Source organism: Vicia villosa, unplaced genomic scaffold, assembly GCF_029867415.1.
Source record: "Vicia villosa cultivar HV-30 ecotype Madison, WI unplaced genomic scaffold, Vvil1.0 ctg.004353F_1_1, whole genome shotgun sequence".
Lineage (NCBI taxonomy): Eukaryota > Viridiplantae > Streptophyta > Magnoliopsida > Fabales > Fabaceae > Vicia > Vicia villosa.
Genome location: NW_026706420.1, coordinates 131351 through 150940, shown reverse-complemented (window position 1 = coordinate 150940; position 19590 = coordinate 131351). Strand labels below are relative to the sequence as shown.

Here is a 19590-nt window from a genome sequence, read left to right as displayed (position 1 = left end):
GTGAATGCAAAAATCATGTTATAAACCCTAACTTGTGATTGGAAATTATTACTATTTGTGGCATTGTGATCAAATAGCAAATGTTATAAATTTATAATAGTTGTGGAGGATGCTTTAAGAATGGGAGCTCAACTCTTCCATCTCCACAACACAGTGGGTATCTGAGGTTTGTTGTATGATTGTGTTTCTCCATCCTTTCTTGATACCATATAATAGTCTTACAATATTTACGTTCTAGCATAAGATCCCCAAATCATAATAATTTGTAAAATTGAGGTGGGTAGTGTCATTATTTGACGTTTAGACGGGTAGAGGGGTAATTCTTGCACTACCAACAAAAAGTGTTGTCATGTATATCAATTTAAAATAACAACATTACCAGCAACACTTCATTGACGCACATAGTTGTTGAATGCCAAACGGTTTTTAATGTTCACATAGTTGCTGAATATCGAACAATTTTTAACGCTCACATAGTTGTTGAATGCCAAGCGATTTTTAACGCCCAATAGTTGCTGAATGCCAATTGATTTTTAACGCATTTGACTTCACAAAGAAGATAAGAGTAAACGATATGGAGATACACACCTTATAAATTACCGGTGGATATTTTTCAAAGACATAGTAAAAAGCAAGGTGAGTAAGTGGACGAGAAAAGGAACACGGTGAGGAAAGACAATGATAAGGTACAAGACCGGTACCAACAAAATACCGATCTGATGAAGTGGTTCGTTGAAGGTGAAGCAACGAAGAAGACGAAAGATCCCACACACCTTCGTAGACTACTTGCAAATACTTTAGAAAGTCTAATGGCCATAAACACTTGGGCCATTGTTTATATTAACAAAAATGACAACCGGGTGGCCTATCACTTGGCTAAGAAGACCATCACCGATAAAAATTTAATTTGTATTAATATGGGCCTCAACCCCAATTATAACATCTATACATAAACTGCTTCTTAAAAAAATAATTCATAGAATTCGCCAAACATATTAGACGAAAAATACTAACGCGATCAATTTTAAAAACTTGAAAACCTAACTAATAATTTTTAAAATTATAGATCCAAATTAAACCCTAAAAACAGGATACAGAAACAAAAAATATAAGCCAACAAATAAATAGAAAAATAAATATGTAGATCACATGAAAAATATATAAATACATAAAAATTAAAAAAGAATAGAAAATATTTTTAAAAAATATATAATTAAAATTTTATAAATTATAACACTTAAAAAATTCTATATTAATAATTACAAAAGAATATTCCTTAACAGATTCGCATCAATTCAAAAAAAAATCTTTAAAATAGCAAAAAAAATAGCTAAATTATATAAAATATATATATATATATATATATATATATATATATATATATATATATATATATATATATATATATATATATATATATATATATATATATATATTATTGGTTTAATTTGATTAATCCGTGTGTATTATGAAATTAAATAATGATTAATCCCGGTAACGTCGTCCATTATCAAAACCCCAGTGTCCCACCCACAGATAAAGCGTAATTAAAAAGAAACCGATGATGAAACCCTCAAAACCCAATCCAACGGCTGAGAAAAATCTACAACCGTTAAGCGGTGGTCACACAGAAAACGAAAACAAAAATATCTCACATATTACCCAAAACACCCAAAAACACTTGAAAACTATCACTACTAAGTACTAACTACTAACTCCCCCTCCATCGACCGACACGTGTCCCTCTCCGTCCAATACAGTTTTTAATTTTTATTTTTCGAGTGTTGCGTGGGCCCCACTGTTCCTGTTCGTGTGCTTTTAACTATATCGTGAAAATTGTACATTACAAGAAGAGAAAGAAGAGAAGTTAGCTTATAAAATTGCTATAGGTAATTTCACTCTCTCTAACCCCTCTCTCTCTCTCGCTCTAGGTTCTCTTTCTCTCTACGTTTTCGAGGTTGTTCGTTTTTTTCTTCTTTCTGTTGCGTTTTCTTTTCTGTTTTCGTACGCTTTCTCTCGGTGATTTTTTTTTTTCGATTATGGTTTTGAGTTGGTTTGATTTTGATTGTGGTTTTGGGAATTTGTTGTTTAGGGAGGATTTTTGTTCTACTCGAGGATCTCATGTACTCGCCTGTGGATCTTAATTACATTCACGATCATGATGGCCCTTGAGAATTCAGGTTGGTTTTTAAATTTTTTTGTTTGATTTGATTTGTTCAATTCGGTTTTGGTTTTGATGGAAACGAGGTTTTATTTTTTGTTTATTTTTTTTTAATTTGTGGTTTTGATTATGAGTGCAAGTGTTGTGCGCGGTTTGTGATTGTGTGGAAATTGGGGGTTAGTGTGTGTTTGCTTTGTGGTTTTTCAATTTTGGTTTGATCGTTGATTTGATGTGATTGGGAACAATGTATGTGGGAATTGGGTTTGAATGAGTAGTGTGTGTAGTTTGTTTTGGTTGTGAGGGGTGGGTACATTCTTGTTGATTTGTGCATTGGAGAGGCCATCGCGCAGTGTTTGCTTAATACGTGTTCAAATTTAAAACAGAGTAGTTTACTGTAATACAGATATAAAGCAGAGTAATTGGCAGTTATATATTTTATTTTGATTTGTGTTACTCCTTGAATAGCAGACGATGACTAGGATTTTGTTAGGTTGAAGATATCTTTATGTTCTCAAATGTGCATTTTAAGTATGAAAATGCTAATGTTTACTAGATAAAATGCATTTAAATTCAATGAATCATGTGGCATGGAGAGCAGTGTTATCAAATTCCAGCCACGTCAGTGCTATGGTGGATATACATGGCGGTTTTTGGGCTCACACCGCAATGGTGAATATCAGCCAGATATGGCGGGATTTGAGCTCACCGCAATGGTAAATATCAGCCAGATATGGCGGGACTTTGCCCTTCAATACTCAGATTCTTTTTGGTGGTCGGTTCTTTTTATTCTTTTTAAGTTTCGATGCTATTGCCTACTGTAATGAATGGCAAGCAATATGAAACTAACAGCTAAGTAAATCAGTTTCACCTTTCACGCGGAGAGAGACTTAAGAAGGAAAAAAGTGCTTCCTTTTGATTTTGTTTTCTTCTATTTTGGATGATACATTGATTTTCATTTTGATTTATCTTTTATTTAAAAGATATCCACAAGCTGGAGATAAATTCAAAATGTCTGAGGTTTCACCCATTTGTTCAATTTGTCCAAGCAGTTTGTTGTGCCATTTAGTGTTGTTGTTTAAGTATTTTAAAACTAAACAGTTTTTTTTATCTATCATCTATCTTGAGAAGCTGGTACATTGTTCCATTTTGTCAGCAATCCAGTTCTTTTGGACAAAGTTGATTACTGAATACATCTGTTGTCTTTTTGTGCTAATAGTTTTTTTAGTTTCTGACCATAAACTGTAGATGTGTGATTTTTCCTGATTTATACTGGCCTAGTGTGATCATGCTTCTTTCTTTTTGTGCAGAAAATATGCAAATTTCCTGCGAGGCATCGCTAAAGTGCCTCCAGGGAAAGGGACCCCCTTTCACTTTTCAGTGTAGTGGGAGTTCTATGGAAGGATTTCCGGAGCTTACAAATGAGTCTGGTACTCATTCAGCTGGGAATGTTCCTGAATCTAACCGTCGTTTAGGCAGTGAGTTTCTTGAGCACTCCAATGAATTTCACAGTAAACCTGCCTTTCACCATGATTACAGTGCCTGGACAGCCTGCCATTTTAACCCTCACAAGCTGCAGCAGTGTCAGATGAATGCTTTTGAGAACCACTTTTATCCTTATCCTGTTGAGAACCAACTCCAGTATGTTCCAATTAATATGTTATCTCAGGGTTACTCGCGTGAGCAATTTCAAGAATTTCAGTATTTTGTGGTCATAGACTTTGAGGCAACCTGTGATAAGGATAAAAATCCCCATCCTCAAGAAATAATTGAGTTTCCATCTGTCATAGTGAGTAGTGTCACCGGTCAGCTGGAAGCATGTTTCCAAACATATGTGAAGCCTACCTGCAATCAGCTTTTGAGTGACTTCTGCAAGGATCTGACTGGTATCCAGCAAATTCAGGTATGTTAATGGCAAAAGTTTTGCCTTCACTTCTGTAAAGAAAATCATGCAAAAAGAGCAAGACAAACTTTTGTGCACCTTTATTCTATGATTAACTCTTCATTTTATCCATATTATTGAACTAATTAGTACAGTCCTACGTGCATACCAAACATCCGGATTTCTATAACATTTGTAATTATATATGGTAACTTCCTTTGCATATGTGAATGTAAATTTATGCATGCCACACTCATCTCAGTAACCATTTATGTTTATTTGGGATTGTTTGTATAATAATAGGTTTGTTAAGATTTGACTTTTGGGATAGAATTGTGTCTTTTCGTGTGTCTTTTCACTCCACATAGGTAACTATCAAACTATATATAGTATACTATATATCTCTATCTATTAATTACACATGGAACAATTTCCTATGTTATAGAAAGCCGGAACTAATTATCTGAAATAATGCACTCCCTGAGCAGGTGCATATATGTCATATGAACCAGCTTGTTACAAAAAGAATCAACCTTAGGTCGTTTTAAGAGATTTAGTAAATATACAAGCTAAGTGATTGTTTAAATTTACAGAACCAAACCATTAGTGATCTTGAAAGAATCCTTTCATTTCCTAACAAAATAACTGGTAATCTCTTTTTGTTCGGTTCTTCAAAGAACATTCCAAAGTTCCCACCTTTATAACTATAAAGTAATTTTTGGTCAACCAAGGTTTATCAGTAAACCTCCATAACTTGGCCGGAGCATTGTTGTTAGACTTGCAAGTTGACTCCTAACTCATTTGAGTTTAAGTTTCTAGGTGGTGAAAACACTGTAACTCATTAGAGACTCGTACTTCATCAAAACTCAGGCTTGTACCAAATTCTACACTTTACTAGAATCATTTGGGCCTGCTCTTACTTGTGAGTTGGTGACCGAGCGAGTCAGTTAGTCTAAAACAAGCTGGAATAAGCCAAAAATGATATGGCTTCTTGGCGGTTCATTGACTTGTCCAAAAACCACAGAGAAAAGAGTAGTTGAGGTGCTTGAACGGTGTTTTCCAGCAAATAGAAAACAACGTCTTTCGGGGGCAATAACTTACGGAAAACGAAGACGTGCTGCAGAGCACTCAGCGGCGGCAGGAAGCAGTCTAGGAACTGTGTCCTTGCATTCCATCTTCGAAACTGCCCTTCGGTTGCATCCCAGGGCAAGGTTGTTTCCCTTTCTTATTTGAATTTGTCTCCTGCCTCTCATCTTTCCATCAACGTAAGCTGTCTTATCATATGTGTCTGTCTTTTGGCATCTTTCCACCATTTAATTTTTGTTAATTTACCAGAGTGTCGGGGTAGCATCTTTAGTAGAAAAAATGGTGGAAACTAGGCCTAGATGGTATGGACATGTAGATAGAAAAAACGGTGGAAACTAGGCCTAGATGGTATGGACATGTAGATAGAAAAAACGGTGGAAACTAGGCCTAGATGGAGGGTAGTTAAACTGCTAGAGATAGAGGAAGACCTAAAAAAATTAAAAGAGAAACTGTTAAGAAGGATCTAACGAGTTGGATTGAAGTATGATTTTTGATAGAATATTATGGCGTAGTTTGATCCATGAAGCCTACCCCACTTAGTGAAAAAAGGCTTGGGTGTTGTTAAATTTCTAGGACTGTATTTTTTTTCTTTGTTGGCCATTTAGCTTGAGATTTTTAAACTATAGGAACCTATGTATTTTATCTTATCTAGTATTAGTGTACAGTCTCACTTTATTATTCTGCTTTGCTACCCTGCTTTACCCTGGAGTTTGCAATGTTGAATTATTGTTGTGTTGTTAACAGTATTCTACTATCCATGCCTTCCATTTAGAGGGTTTTTGTGATGTTATCTTTTATAGTAAGTAAACTTAACTTTACATGTCAAGTTGACATAAGCTCCACAACTTTATGCCGACTCTTGAGTGTGGCAAACTTAAGTAAGAATTCAGCATTAGGATTTAGGATCCATTGGAGTATTGTTAGAATAGTAGTCCAACATGCCTCCTGCCTGTTTCATAAAGTGTGTGTAAATCATACTTTGAGTGTTGGCAATAACAACATTTTCTTCAAAACCACAATCCTGGAAAAGTATTTGATAGGCCCAAGTCTTGTTTGATTATTGTGTAAAATGTTTTGCTTTAGATTCTAGACTAGATGCTAGCCTAATCATTTTCTCCTGTTAACACTTTTTTGGGGCCAATCTCAACAGTACAGACCTATTGACAAACAGTAGGATAATGCTAGAATTTTAAGCAGCCATTATTTTAACCTTAGCCTGTCTCCTTCTGGGATTCAATTAGAGCTTCACTTGTAGTTGTTGTGGGTACAGGCATATAATCCAAAGAGAATACAAAAAGTGTAATAGGAAAGAGATAAATGATGACAAAATGACTGGCGTAAAGAGTAGTGAGTGACCAATTTACCATATATGTTTGTGTTAGGCTACTGAAATTTTTAGCAAAGGAGGTAGAGCCAGAGAGTTCGGTAGAGTAGGAGATGAAGGGAGTATAGTGGGTTTTGTATGTGTCTGGCTATTCTTAGAAAAAAAAATGAAAAAGATAACTTATATGGTTGATGTTGGGAGTTAGCTTCCTATGGAAGAGGATTTCAAACGTAACATACTCACTCGTCTGCATAGAGTATGTAAAAGACACAAAGGACAAAGATGTGCATTGGACAGTTGATGATAGTGGGTCTGATGTGGGTGGGGCCGTGGGCTGATTTGAAAGCCTTGCTGCTGATTTGAGGTTGTCGGAAGTTACTGTTGCTGTCAGAGGGTAATGCCAGCTAGAGGCTGGTGCATATGATAACGGTGAAGAAGCACAGTTGGTTAGTGCTCGGTTAGAGGATCCAATATTGTCAATCCTGGATTGTGGAAAATAGCGGTCTGTTCCAATTCCGCTGTGCTACATTGCTTTAGCCGCTATTTGACAATACTTTGTGGAACAATAGTGGTCACTCAAGTTCCGCTACACTGCAGTGCCACTATTTGACAACTAAGGAGGGATCAAACCGTAACGTTTGACTTCTTATACCAGAGTTAGGAGGATTGAGGTAAAATTATGTGTCTAACTAGTCCAAACAATTCACCGCATATGATATGCAAAATAATCATTATAAAATCACTTCTCATAGCAACTGGTTTTGAATGCTGAAGAAAATAGTGTTTATGGATAGAAATTTTTTGTAACATAAGAGGTATTTGAGAAACCTGATTCTTTCGTGCCCTAAATTTCTCTATAAAACCAAAGATAACCTCACCAATCTTCCTTTTCCCTTATTTATAGTATAGACCATCTCACTCTTGATTCCCACTAAATTCCAATACTCCTCATTAACCTTGTCTTGGAGGTGAAAATTATGTAGTTGTCAATACTCCTCACTAAATTTTATGTACTCACTGGGTTTTGGTTGAGTATAGTGTTGCGATTGATTTTCAGATAATTTTGTATGCTTGCATCTTTTAGATCAACTAGGGGGCAGGCTGGATTATTGTTCAGGGGCTTGAGCCCATCCAAAAATTTAAACTTTATAACTAAAGATCAATGTATATATGCCTACCTATTTGAAACTGCATTATAAAATAAATAATTGCATCATGAAAGTTAGCCATTATGGTAGTGTATCCCAAGGTCGTGTGAACCTCCTTATACCTCATCTTTTCTAGAATTTTTCAAAAATTATCACTAACTTTTTATTTTAGCCCTTGCCAAGCTCTGCTCCTGGGATCAGCCTTGTGTGTGTGCAGTCTGATTGGATGATTAATATCCTTTGAGGTTGACACAGTCACAGTTAATTCACGGGCGTAAATAAAGAACCTCCACTTAGGTATGGGGTCAATAGATTCTGTGTGCCCAGATTGTCTGAATACATAATAAGTTGTGCAACACAAACTGATCTTGAATGAGAGAAACACTGCTATGCTTTATTTTGTATGTTATTAACCTATGTGTCGAATGTCAGCTATTAGATTCCATTGTTCTTGCCTGTGGGTGAAGGTTGCTAATTGTATTTCTTACTATATATGGTTCAGGTGGACAGAGGTGTTACATTGAGTGAGGCTCTCCTGAGGCATGACAAGTGGCTCGAGAAAAAGGGAATAAAGAACGCCAACTTTGCTGTGGTTACATGGTCTAGCTGGGACTGTCGTGTGATGCTTGAATCTGAGTGCCGTTTCAAGAAAATACGGAAGCCACCTTATTTCAATCGGTAAATGCTGCACAGTGTAAATGTAACTTATGTTTATTAGGCGCACGTAATTTCAAAACTGACTGTTGTTTCTGTTTAACTTATGTTAGCTGGATCAACTTGAGGATTCCTTTCAGCGAGGTATTTGGTGATGTGAAGTGCAATCTAAAGGAAGCTGTTGAGATAGCCGGCTTGGCCTGGCAGGGTCGTCCTCATTGTGGATTAGATGATGCCAAAAATACTGCTCGCCTGCTGGCACTTCTCATGCACAGAGGTTTTAAGTTTTCCATTACCAACTCCATTTTGTGGCAGACGGCTGATCGATCACTGATCTGGAAGCAGTCTCAAGAACAGCAAAATGTTTACCCTCATTGCCCCTACAAAGCAAGGGATATGATTCATATGAACACCCCAGTCCCAGTGATTCAGTATCACCCTTGCTGTTTTTGTGGGGTGAAAAGCAGTAGGGCCATGATCAGAAAGCCAGGGCCTAAGCAAGGGAGCCTTTTCTTTGGATGTGGAAATTGGACTACAACTAGAGGTGCGCGCTGCCATTACTTTGAATGGGCGTCGACCTAATTTAAGGGCACCTTTTGATCTACTATGATCAAATTTCAAGTTTTTTTATATATGTAAAAAAATGAAGAAGAGGAAATGGCTTATGTTGTCTCTAGTGGGAAGCATGTACTCATAGCCTGTTTGATGAGGTTTGTGCTTCAGTGTAGAAAATTTTAGTTGGGTCAATGGCTCATTACTGTGACTGCTAAATATCAATAGCAGTCTTGTTGAGGAGAGAGGGAGCTCCGACCTGTAAAGCTGACTTGTTGACTGGAGAATCAGTTGACTGGAGAATCATTGGGAGTGTGAGAAATGGGTAGTTAGGATTGATGCTTTTACATGCTAAGGCATGGTAAGTTATCGTTTAAAATAAACCATGGTATAGGACTCTGTTTCCTTTGCTTCTAATGGGAATCGATATAATTTCCCGTGGCCATTTCTCTGCGTGTTACTGATAACATTTTAAATTCGACTCTGTTTACTGTCCTTGAGCTAAGCTCATTGAACTTGGCTTGGCTAGGATTTAGATTGCATAAAAATGACATTCACGCAATCTAAATCCAAAGCCGATATTTTGGATTGGTTCCGGCCATCTGCGCAATCAATAAATTTGTCCCTTTGGCTGGCTAAGGAAGGACCCATCCAACGCCTTACTAATAAGTAAACATAATTTTTTAAACCTTTGATTCTACTAGATCAGAGAACTAAATAAATAGATCAATGGCCTAACCTTGTTTTTTGAAACCAACATAGTATTAAAATATTGAGAGTATATTTTGAGTTTGTAAAATTTTGGATTAATAAATTTCTAAAACGGGTGTTGATAAATTGAATAGCAATTATTCATTTCTTAAAGCAGCGATTTCTTCTGCTCTATGTTTTCCAAATCTTCCTAATTTACCATTTTAAATTTGAACTGTATTTGTCAGGACTGTATTTCCAAATTGTTTTGTTTTTTATATATTTTTTAAAAAAATCGTTTTTCAAATCTCTCTTCCTCTCTCCTCTAAACTTTCAAACAAAATCTTAAACTTTAAAAAACTTAAATAATTAAAGAAAAAATCTCTCTCCACCTCCAATATATATTAGTGCCTTCAAAGTGCCATTATTTTCCTTTTCTTTAAGCAGGATTCTTTCAAATGTTTTTTTCTTTTTGATGGAATCTTTTTGGTAGCTATTCTAGGAGTGGAAAAATGGATCCGGCCTATCGAGCATGTCTGTTTTATCAGTACTATTTTTGTGGGACGGAACAAGATTTTAGGTCCGCTCCCTTTAATATGTCTGCTCTATTTTTTTGCGGACGTGGATTTTTTTATATAATTTTACTATTTTTAAGTCTAAAATATTCAATGCTCGCGGGTCTTTTTCGTCCTGCCTTCACTTTATTGTATAGCAGGTCAAGATTTTAAACTCGCACTTTCAAATAGGTTTGTTCCACTCTACTCCGTGTTTTTGCGGGCTTTTGCGAGACAAATTTAAGCGGAGCCGGTTTGCCACCCTAAGCTATTCTCATTACCCATTTCCCGAGTTTTTCAATTTTAAAACTATCAAAACAGTCAAATTTTTTTCTCTTTCATATTTCATCCAAATGAACTTCAAATGGTGCAATTTGTTTCTAATCATAATTTTACAATTTTACGATGTATTTGATATTTACATAGTTTTAGAAATCTTAAGTTTGTTGGCATAGTTTTTTTATCAATCGGAAACATTCTTCCAGAATTCATTTGCATTACCATCTGAAGGATGCTTTCAGAATCATGATCAAGGCCCTATGAAAGGACCATTTAAAGTGATAGAAAGTAGTTTATAATTTTCTGTGTTTTAAATTTGTTTAGGGAAACTCGTGTTTGTTGTTTCTCATTTTTCATTTAAAATTATAGAAAAAACAAGGAATTGACATGAACGTTTACGACACAATAACTCAACATGCCTCCGCTGTAGAGAGAAATCACAAGTGCCTCAAGTTGACCCATGTTAGTCATCTTAGACTTGGGGTTCTAGGGAAATCATTTCAAGAACATGAAGATATGCCATTCTCTCCATTATTATTTGTCTTGAGCCAAATCTTAACCTCAAACTCATGTAGGATCGCATTCTCTCTCTCAAGGAAGATCTTGTTTTTGTGTTCAGCCTCACTTAAACATCGGTTGAGAGTATAACTCATGCTCGAGTGGGATTTCCTAGTGGTCTATCATACTTATCTTTTTGCCGCTTTATGAGAATCATATTGTTCATCATATATGGAATTATGGGATAAATATTTGATTTAATTTTGATGATCAATTATATAATTTAAAATAGCATAAGTATTGATTCGTAGAGGTTTTTTTTCAGTTTTGTGGCACCCTGAAATGTATCGTCCATGGTTGAAAGATATCTGAACGGATGTAGCCTAATGAGGCATGATTTAAAAAAATACTTACAGCATCTGATTTTGAAGTTGTTGCACGGATTGAATATACGTATATAGATCACATATTGTTGTCAATGTTAAAATATTTTGAGACATCATTTTATCTACCTATTAGTTAAGTGACTGTCACCATGGACGACGTATCGTGTCTAATCTATCTTTCTATCGAAGGTCGACAATTATACTTTGATCAATAGGTCTGATGGTTGATGAGTTGGGAGATGAATTTGAGGACTTTGAAAAAGAAATTCATCATACTTAAGGATGTCATTTAAGGTTTAAATGGCTAGAAGAACTGTATAATCACTTGACATCTTATATTGCTCATGAGAATGCTTTTTTTAGAAGAACTATGTTCATTATCATCTCAACAATTTTCTTCTTTTTGATATTTAAACAGTCGATAATAAGATAACATGTTGACATGTTATCTTGTGATCCAAATCATGGTTGTGTACATGGCAAACATAGCATGTTTTTAAATATTTGAAGTCAAATAGTACACGTACAACTTGAATGTACATCCACATTGTTGAGAAATAATAATTTTAATATTTTGAAGATAATATATTTTTGTGTAAATATAATTAAAATTGATTTTATTTGTTGGAAATAAATAACATATATGTATTAAGTTTATCATCAATGAAATGAAAAAATCTATGATTTTTCAAGTTTATTATTAAACTGTGTAATGAGTTTAAGACCTCTATAAATACTCATTCTTTTACTCAAATGAAAAAAACAATCATATAACTCCAATCTTTTACTAAAATGATTTTTATAATCAATGATCAACCTATCTAAAATCTTTTTTATATTCTCAAGTCAATTTAAACTTGTGTGATGGTATAAGCTTAAGTCAATTTAAACTTGTGTGATAGTATAAGCTTATTAAAGCTTCTTAATTTATACTGTAAGTATGATGAAACTAAGAAAATAGTGTTGGAAGAAAAGATTAAACAAGATGTTGAACATAAAGTGAAAAATCGCACAAATTTCAAGGACCACAGTAATCAACTATTGGTGAATCAGTATAATTTCTTGTGTTGTTCTTAAACTCTTCTTTTTTAATTATACTTATTTTACACACAAAATTCACATTATATTATTTTACCATTTGAAACACGTTTGCAATAACTGGATAAAGAACATTCACAACCCACTAACATCACATGTATTATCAAGAAAACATAGTTATGAGTTATGGTTTATTTCTCAGCATCTTTCTGAGTTCAGTTTCCTTAAAAAAAATGATCAAATTTGTGTTTTAAGCTAGAAAAGAAAAACATTTTATTGCTTAGCTAATTGAAAGTAAGACCTACAATTTGCACTAAAATGCCTAACAATATACCAAAAGTACAAAGGGGTAGAGGCGGCTTTCTACAATCATGCCGCTCGTACACAGCCCCTCGTCTCAAAATCCATTAACCGCTAGTATGAACTCGAAAGTATGAGAAAAGAGACACAGGTAGAATGTACACATCATTGAGTTCAAGAGTCGGGTTGCTCAGTCTTCAATGGTGCACCTGATGATGATGCGGAACTTCCGTTTTGTAGATAGAGGCTGTTTGCTACCATAGAGTCGCTAACTAAGCCAGCATCAACTTCATCAAAATTGAGATGTCCTCTTATTTTCCGGTTGCTAAAAAATCAAAACAGATTGATTAAATACATAATCTTAATGTTGACATAATTTGCAATTCGAAAACCAAGACATGCAAAGTAACATACCCGCCGTTTAGTCGATTGTTTATGGCAGTCAGGTCTTTTGAAGGGCTCTGATAAGCATGCGTGCTCTCCCCGACACATGCGTAATAGCTTTTCGAACTATGTGAAATTAGAGCATCCATCTGTGCACAGACATAATCAATTAATACACTTGTGTTCATTATGATTCAGCTCATTCGTAAGAGTTTGACATTGTACCTTGGATGATCTTAATGGTGAGACGTAGACATTGTGTGTTGCCGACACTTTTTTAGGTGACATATCAGGAAGGCTTGGGAAAGGTGATATTCTAGGAGATCCTGGACATTGAGCTAATTGGCCTGCAAAGAGAAAAGCATGTGTCAATGGATGGAAGAACTAGGTAGCAATGGTTGAAAGTAACTAAGAGAATAAGGAAATACCGTCGTTTTTGTTGTTCGCTTCAGGTATTCGATCGCTTCTCGTAGTTGATCCGCCAGGGCCAATTTCAACCAGCAAGGGCTTAACAGATGGGATGAAAACTTCATTGTAAAAAGAAATGATATCGATGTGCTCCTGTCCTGTTCTTTGTTTGCATGATCCATTACGGCGCGCAGATGACCAGTCAACGAATACGCTGCGAAAAACTTGTGGTTTGCATTGTGGTTGCTTTCTGTAGTTGTATATAATCTCCCTAAAAGTTAGGTTCAGTTGCGATATCTGCAAAACAGAATAGAATGAGAAGAAAAAAAAGTAACCAAATCATATTAGGCGCTCAAGTTTATAAAATTAAAGACAAACCTTTGCAACTCCATAGAAGCAACACAAAATGATTTGGTCGATATGGCGGTTGAAGAAGAGCGACGTCCATTGGTTTAGGATTCGCTGGAAAAGACAGTATACATTTTCCCTTATCTGCTGAGATAATTGTAGCCTTTCAACCATTCCGCTTATCCTGACTGCTCCCAACTTGACAATCTAGGAAAAATGGGCAACAAACACAGTTTAACTGTATAGCTTGCAAGTTGAACTTTACAACCAAATTGGACAACAGTTCTATTAAGGTTCGATTCATACCTTGCTGAAAAAGACACTGATACCAGTTTCTGCGCATGTTTCTCCTCCACCTCCTGGATTTGGCTTTGTCGGACTACAATGAATAAACATAAACATTCAACACAAAACAACCAAGGAAGACAGCATGAAAGTGGTGAAAAATTCAAATAAAGCAAATTTACCAAGAATTTTACTTTAAGACTAGACAGAATTATACCTTGCAAATGCTGATTGCAAAGGAGGTGGGAGTAGTTTTGACTTTAGGTTGCTTAAGTGAAGAAGCCGATCTTTTGTTGGTGAAGTAAAAGAATTTCGCTCCACCAACACATTTCGATGTTCTGTACAGAGCCGTTTTGGTGATCTGGGATCCCCATTTTGAGCTGAAATTATGCACAAAGAATGTGTCAGGCATATAAATGAAGAAGGAAAATGTGTGCATTGTTTTAGAAAACAGTGATGGCTACTCGACATAATTATGAACTAAGAATAATGTCGAAGCGGGTAAAACATGACTCAATATTTTAACTGATAAAAGAGAACCATTTACCCGACATAGGCTCAGGCTTTGGCAAGGAAGGCACAGGAGGCAGTCCTCCACAAGAGAAGTTAATATCCATTGCAATTTCGTCTAATGATCGCATGGGTTCAGCCAACAGACCAAGCCGATTAATGTCCACAGAAAGGGCGGGTCTAGCGACTGCCAATGAATTATACATTGAAGAACCTTTTTCCCATACCAAGCTCTCCAAAAGTCGCTCCTCCAATGAATTAAGATGTCGCCTCAATTCTCTTGGGAGAGATTCTTCATATCTAATGAAACTTTCTATCACTTTGCTAAGATCAAAAGCTGTGATTCCGGTTCTCTCTAGTACAGCAGGGAACAACATCGTTACGGTCTTGTGAGTAGCCAGGACTAGTTCTGCAGAACAGGCAAGCATACACCTATGGAACCTCTCATTAGTAAGCAGTGAAGTTAGATTGTTGCCGAGTATCTGAGCTTCTGCTCTGCACATTGTTGCCAATACCCTATAGTATAACTTCAGTGCTTCTAATCTCCGTTGTTCCGCCCATATGTTGTCCATGAGGTTAGCACTTTGAAGGCTTCCGGTTACACATCGGTCACCAAGGGGACTACTAGGAAATATTGCTTGCAATATAATCTGTGCTCTGCGTATTACATCACTTGTAATATCCTTGTCGCATGATGTCAAGAATCGCTCCAGCTCTTGTGAGGGCTTCGATGGAAGTGGGGAAATGACAGTACGAAGCCACTTTGCTGTAGTCATTGCTGTGCTTACAGGGGTGGCAGCAATCATTGAATTTGCACTACTTGGAATGCCGTTAGCATGGGATGCAGGAGAACGGTGCGGTGAAAGTGGACTTGCAATCGTTTTAGTAGGTGATGTCATCAGATCAAATTTCCTCTACAGATCACAATAATAGATTACTTTAGGTATAATCATCTCTAGAGAGAACGAATTTTAGAACAAAATTCCAATTAGGCATACCTTTACACCTCCCGCTGAAACAGAACCACCGGTAAGACTTCCTGAAGCTAGCAGACTGTCATCCTCGTTGATGAATAACCTTTCATCCAGTTCACCGTTGTTGCGAGTCATGTGATCGTAATCATTTTCTAACACATTCAAATTAGACGGCAGAGATGATTCCTCCATCAGATCTTTAAAATAGGTTAAACCATCTGCAAAGTGAAATAATAAACATCAGTTAAAAAAAATCGTGTATTTGAATCGTGATGCATAAATAATAAACAGCTGAAAGAAAATAAACCTCTGTCGAAATTCTCTAGGTTTTCAGTTTCGCATTCAGATGCCAAACAGGGTTTCTTTTTCAATATATCTGCTACTAAATTATTGGCTTGCTCAATGGTTTTCCTCAACTCGTCTTCTGAAGTGTTGTATAAGTTGCAAAGTGAAGCAAGGAGGTCCACGCCTTTGTCACTTTTCTTAACTGCAACAAATTTGGATGGAATTAGAATAATCCACTTTTAAGCCCCAAGAGAACAAAGACAATATAATCATAATGCATGAAGGGTAACAAAGACATTACCAAAGCGTGAAGAGTCGTGAATGTTGAAACTCCGAAAACGAGCCGGAACATGAATAATTAGGATTGCCTGTAACAGATACACCAAGAAAATAAGAAAGTGTTACCTTCACCTTTGCATGGAAATTCCAACGGTGAAAAAGACTAAAAGAAAACTTAAGAATCTTACCAAGATAGAAATCAAACCATTGGTGCAAGTCACCAAGTCTTTGAAACGACTGAAAGCATGTACTCGAAGAGCCAGGAAAAGTAACCATCCAAAGCGATGATACTTCGATACATGATTGGTAACAGACGAGTTATTTTCAACATTTGCATCAGTTGACACAAAAAACTCTTCAAATACACGCTTATAATACCTGGCAACGTCAATCATACTTGTAAGATCTGTTGCAAATTATAATCAAAGCAAACAACCTTATACGGAAAATAATAGCAGGATACTTACTTGCTAAGAATCTTCAAGTGAATAGTATTGGCATGCATCTCCTTGGCCTGATATAAATATAGCAGAATAAAAATTGGTTAAATATAAAACTTTTTCCAAAAATTTAAAATCAGATCATCACAATTCACTCGACAAAAATACAATTCTTATTGCCTAGTCAAATACCTCAAGCTTGTTTTCCCAATCCGGGCCATATAGATTGCTTAAAATTGGACCAGCCTTAACAACAAATTGAGGAAGTTCTTTGAAAAATTCTGCAATACTGTTATATACAAGATAAAAATAACGGTAAATAATAGACCAAACTAGACTTATTTACTAGATAATAGATAAAGGTCAGAAAAATACTTGAGCTTTGCCGCTCTCAATATTCGGCACAAGGTAAGACCGGTATTCTCAATCTCTTCCTTCCCACTCTCCTCGTTTTTCTGAGTAAGTTTCTTGATAGAGTATAAAATAAAAGCAAACCAGTACCGTTCTGCTTCTTCAATCTGAAGAGATTTATAAACATTGTGAATTCAAACAAAATCTTCAATAACAAATGGATTTTTTCATATTAGAGTAATGTTTTTGTCTGTACCGTTCCGTTCCCCATTGATGAAACATTTGCTACGAGAAGATGTTTGGTTTCTCCGAACAGATCCACTGCTTCTTTGCAGCTTTTTTCATCCAATGCTAGCTCATTCTGTCATAAAAAAAGGTAACCAATGTCAAACTCCTTCCCAATTACATAAAATAACCGAAAACGACAAAACAATTAATAATGATGATCCTATAAGAAGGATCAGTCCAAATCAATTACTCACAAAGCAAAAAACGCCCGAATACTCAATTTGTCAACCACATTAATCGACCACAAAAGACAGATCAATTAATAAATAGTAGAACAAATTTGTCTGAATTAAATAAACTCGATCGAGACGTCAGTTAATTAATCCCTAAGTTTTCTCCATCACATACTATCACCAAATCATATATAAGCATGTATAAAACAAAATGCCTCTATTTAAGAATCAATATAAAGCTACACCTATCTCTAGGCGCAGATCGATTGAATCAATGAAAAATTTTAACTACTCAATGAAAATTCAACTTAGGGTTAGTGAATGAAATGGCTTACAATTTACAAATAAACAATAACAAATTCCATTATATTTCTTCAAATCACCAACCCCACTAACCAAAAAACTTAAAGATCGCAACTTTATCAACATAAACCACAAACAGAATCAGCTCAAACACAATCACAACATAAAAAACAACAAAAGTTAAAACAATATAATTTCACATACAGAAAAAATTCAGTAACCCAGAACACGAAAAACGAGACAGAAAACAAAGTATTCACCTTGGAAAACTCGGCAAACCGAAACAGAGCTTGGTCGCCATTATCAACCACTGTAACAGAGGATTTGGTATCTTCCATGTCCGTTTCAGCTGGATTACTCATGAAAAAACCCTAATTGACGCAGATCGTGAGAGGAAAACCCTAATTTGAGAGGAAAGTCGGTGAATTGCGGTGAGGAAAGGGAATAATTTGCGGAATTGAGGAAACCCTAGAGAGAGCAAGAACAGAGAAAGTCTGGGAAATCTGGAAACAAAAGAGGAATAAACATTTTTTATTTATTTAATAATGTTTTTTTTATTGTTATTAAAAAAAGTTGATTGTGTTTTGGCGCCACATATGTTATACCCGACAGGTTTTTCCCGCCCAATGTAAGTTCGATGTGGATAAGGGGTATATTAGGGATTCCATGTAGTTTGACTGGCCTTTTCGTCTTTTCGACAACGATGTTTCTTTTTCACCCATTATATATTTTTAATTTTTCACCAATTAATTTATTATGGCTTGAATTCATTGATTTATTAATTTGCTATTCACACACTATACTCAATTGTATCACGTTTTTGGTAAAAACACTTTAAACATAATTGAAGCCATATTAATTCTATGATTACATGATTGAATAGGTTCAAGTGAAAAAATCTTTCTGTTTAATCACGTTTTTCTTAACTTATTATTTAATCAATTTTATTTCATTTTTTTCCAAAATCAACCTATTCTAAAATAGATAGCTATTAAAAAGATATGAGCCATAACTTTTGAGAATATCTCATTACTTGATCGTATCTAATCAGAACCGATTGTTAGGGCCTGCAACTGTGGTTCTCTGTGAATTAGGGGGATTGTACCTGCAAGGTATTCCGATGTTAAAGTAAGTATGAGAGTAGGGAAAGCAAGTACAGAAAAGGTGTGATAGTTGTTAACGATAGTAAACATATAGGAACATAGAAAAGGAAAAAGACCTTTTGGCTTAGGGTTTCAATAGAATGAATAAAAACTAGAGAATAAGGGTTACACCAAAGTATAAATACTATGTGCTAGTAAAGTACCAAACTACCCTGACAAATATATAATAAATTAATAATAATAATAACTAACATCTCCCCTCAAACTCAAGATGCATTAGTAGGAAGCATCTGAGAGTTTGTCAATCAAAAACCGAAAACGTTTAATGGAATGCGTCTTCGTAAACAAATCAACAACCTGTAAAGCAGAGGAGACAAGCGGTAAAGTAATTGTCTCATGCTGAAGATGATGACGAGTGAAGTGACAATCAATCTCAATGTGTTTGGTACGTTCATGAAAGATCGAGTTGCGGACAATTTGAATGGCACTCTTGTTATCACAATACATGGGAGTTGGTTCAGAAAGAATGACACCCATATCAAAAAGTAACCAACGCAACCAAACTATTTCAGTAGTGGTGGATGCCATAGCACGATACTTAGCTTCTGTAGAAGAACGAGAGACAATATCTTGTTTCTTACTCTTCCAAGAAATAAGAGAGTCTCCAAGAAAGATACAAAACCTCGTGGTAGACTTACGACCTGTGGGGTCGCTAGCCCAATCAGCATCAGAATAAGCACGTAGTTCCAATGAGGAAGATGAGGGAAAAGGAAGGCTCTGGAACTGGGTTCCCCGAAGATAACGGCATATGCGAAGAATGGCTGCCCAATGCACTATAGTAGGAGATACAACAAATTGACTAACAATATGAACAGCATAAGCAATATCTGGTCTAGTAATTGTAAGGTAC

At 35.7% G+C, this 19590-nt stretch overlaps 2 protein-coding genes across 3 annotated transcripts; one reads left to right on the top strand and one right to left on the bottom strand.

Annotated features, from left to right (window-relative positions):
• Positions 1-1828: 1828 nt before the first annotated feature.
• Positions 1829-9249, top strand: LOC131641993 (uncharacterized). Of its 2 annotated transcripts, none has more exons than XM_058912288.1 (5): positions 1829-1889; positions 2093-2180; positions 3469-4061; positions 8101-8276; positions 8366-9249. In XM_058912288.1, the coding sequence occupies exons 2-5, from the start codon at positions 2159-2161 to the stop codon at positions 8832-8834; spliced, it is 1260 nt and encodes a 419-aa protein (XP_058768271.1). In that variant the 5' UTR covers positions 1829-1889; positions 2093-2158; the 3' UTR covers positions 8835-9249. The 2 variants fall into 2 exon arrangements, with proteins under 2 accessions (XP_058768271.1, XP_058768270.1); XM_058912287.1 differs by lacking the exon at positions 1829-1889 and adding an exon at positions 1894-1957.
• A 3242-nt stretch (positions 9250-12491) lies between these two features.
• Positions 12492-18119, bottom strand: LOC131641992 (retinoblastoma-related protein 1). The gene is made up of 17 exons (XM_058912286.1): positions 17838-18119; positions 17070-17174; positions 16838-16980; positions 16655-16751; positions 16490-16536; positions 16211-16400; positions 16045-16111; positions 15766-15945; positions 15483-15676; positions 14522-15398; positions 14192-14354; positions 13996-14068; positions 13720-13896; positions 13362-13638; positions 13159-13280; positions 12964-13082; positions 12492-12874 (listed from the first exon to the last, which is right to left on the bottom strand). Exons 1-17 carry the CDS (start codon positions 17937-17939, stop codon positions 12724-12726), a joined length of 3084 nt encoding a protein of 1027 aa, XP_058768269.1. The 5' UTR covers positions 17940-18119; the 3' UTR covers positions 12492-12723.
• Between the last annotated feature and the right edge of the window lie 1471 nt (positions 18120-19590).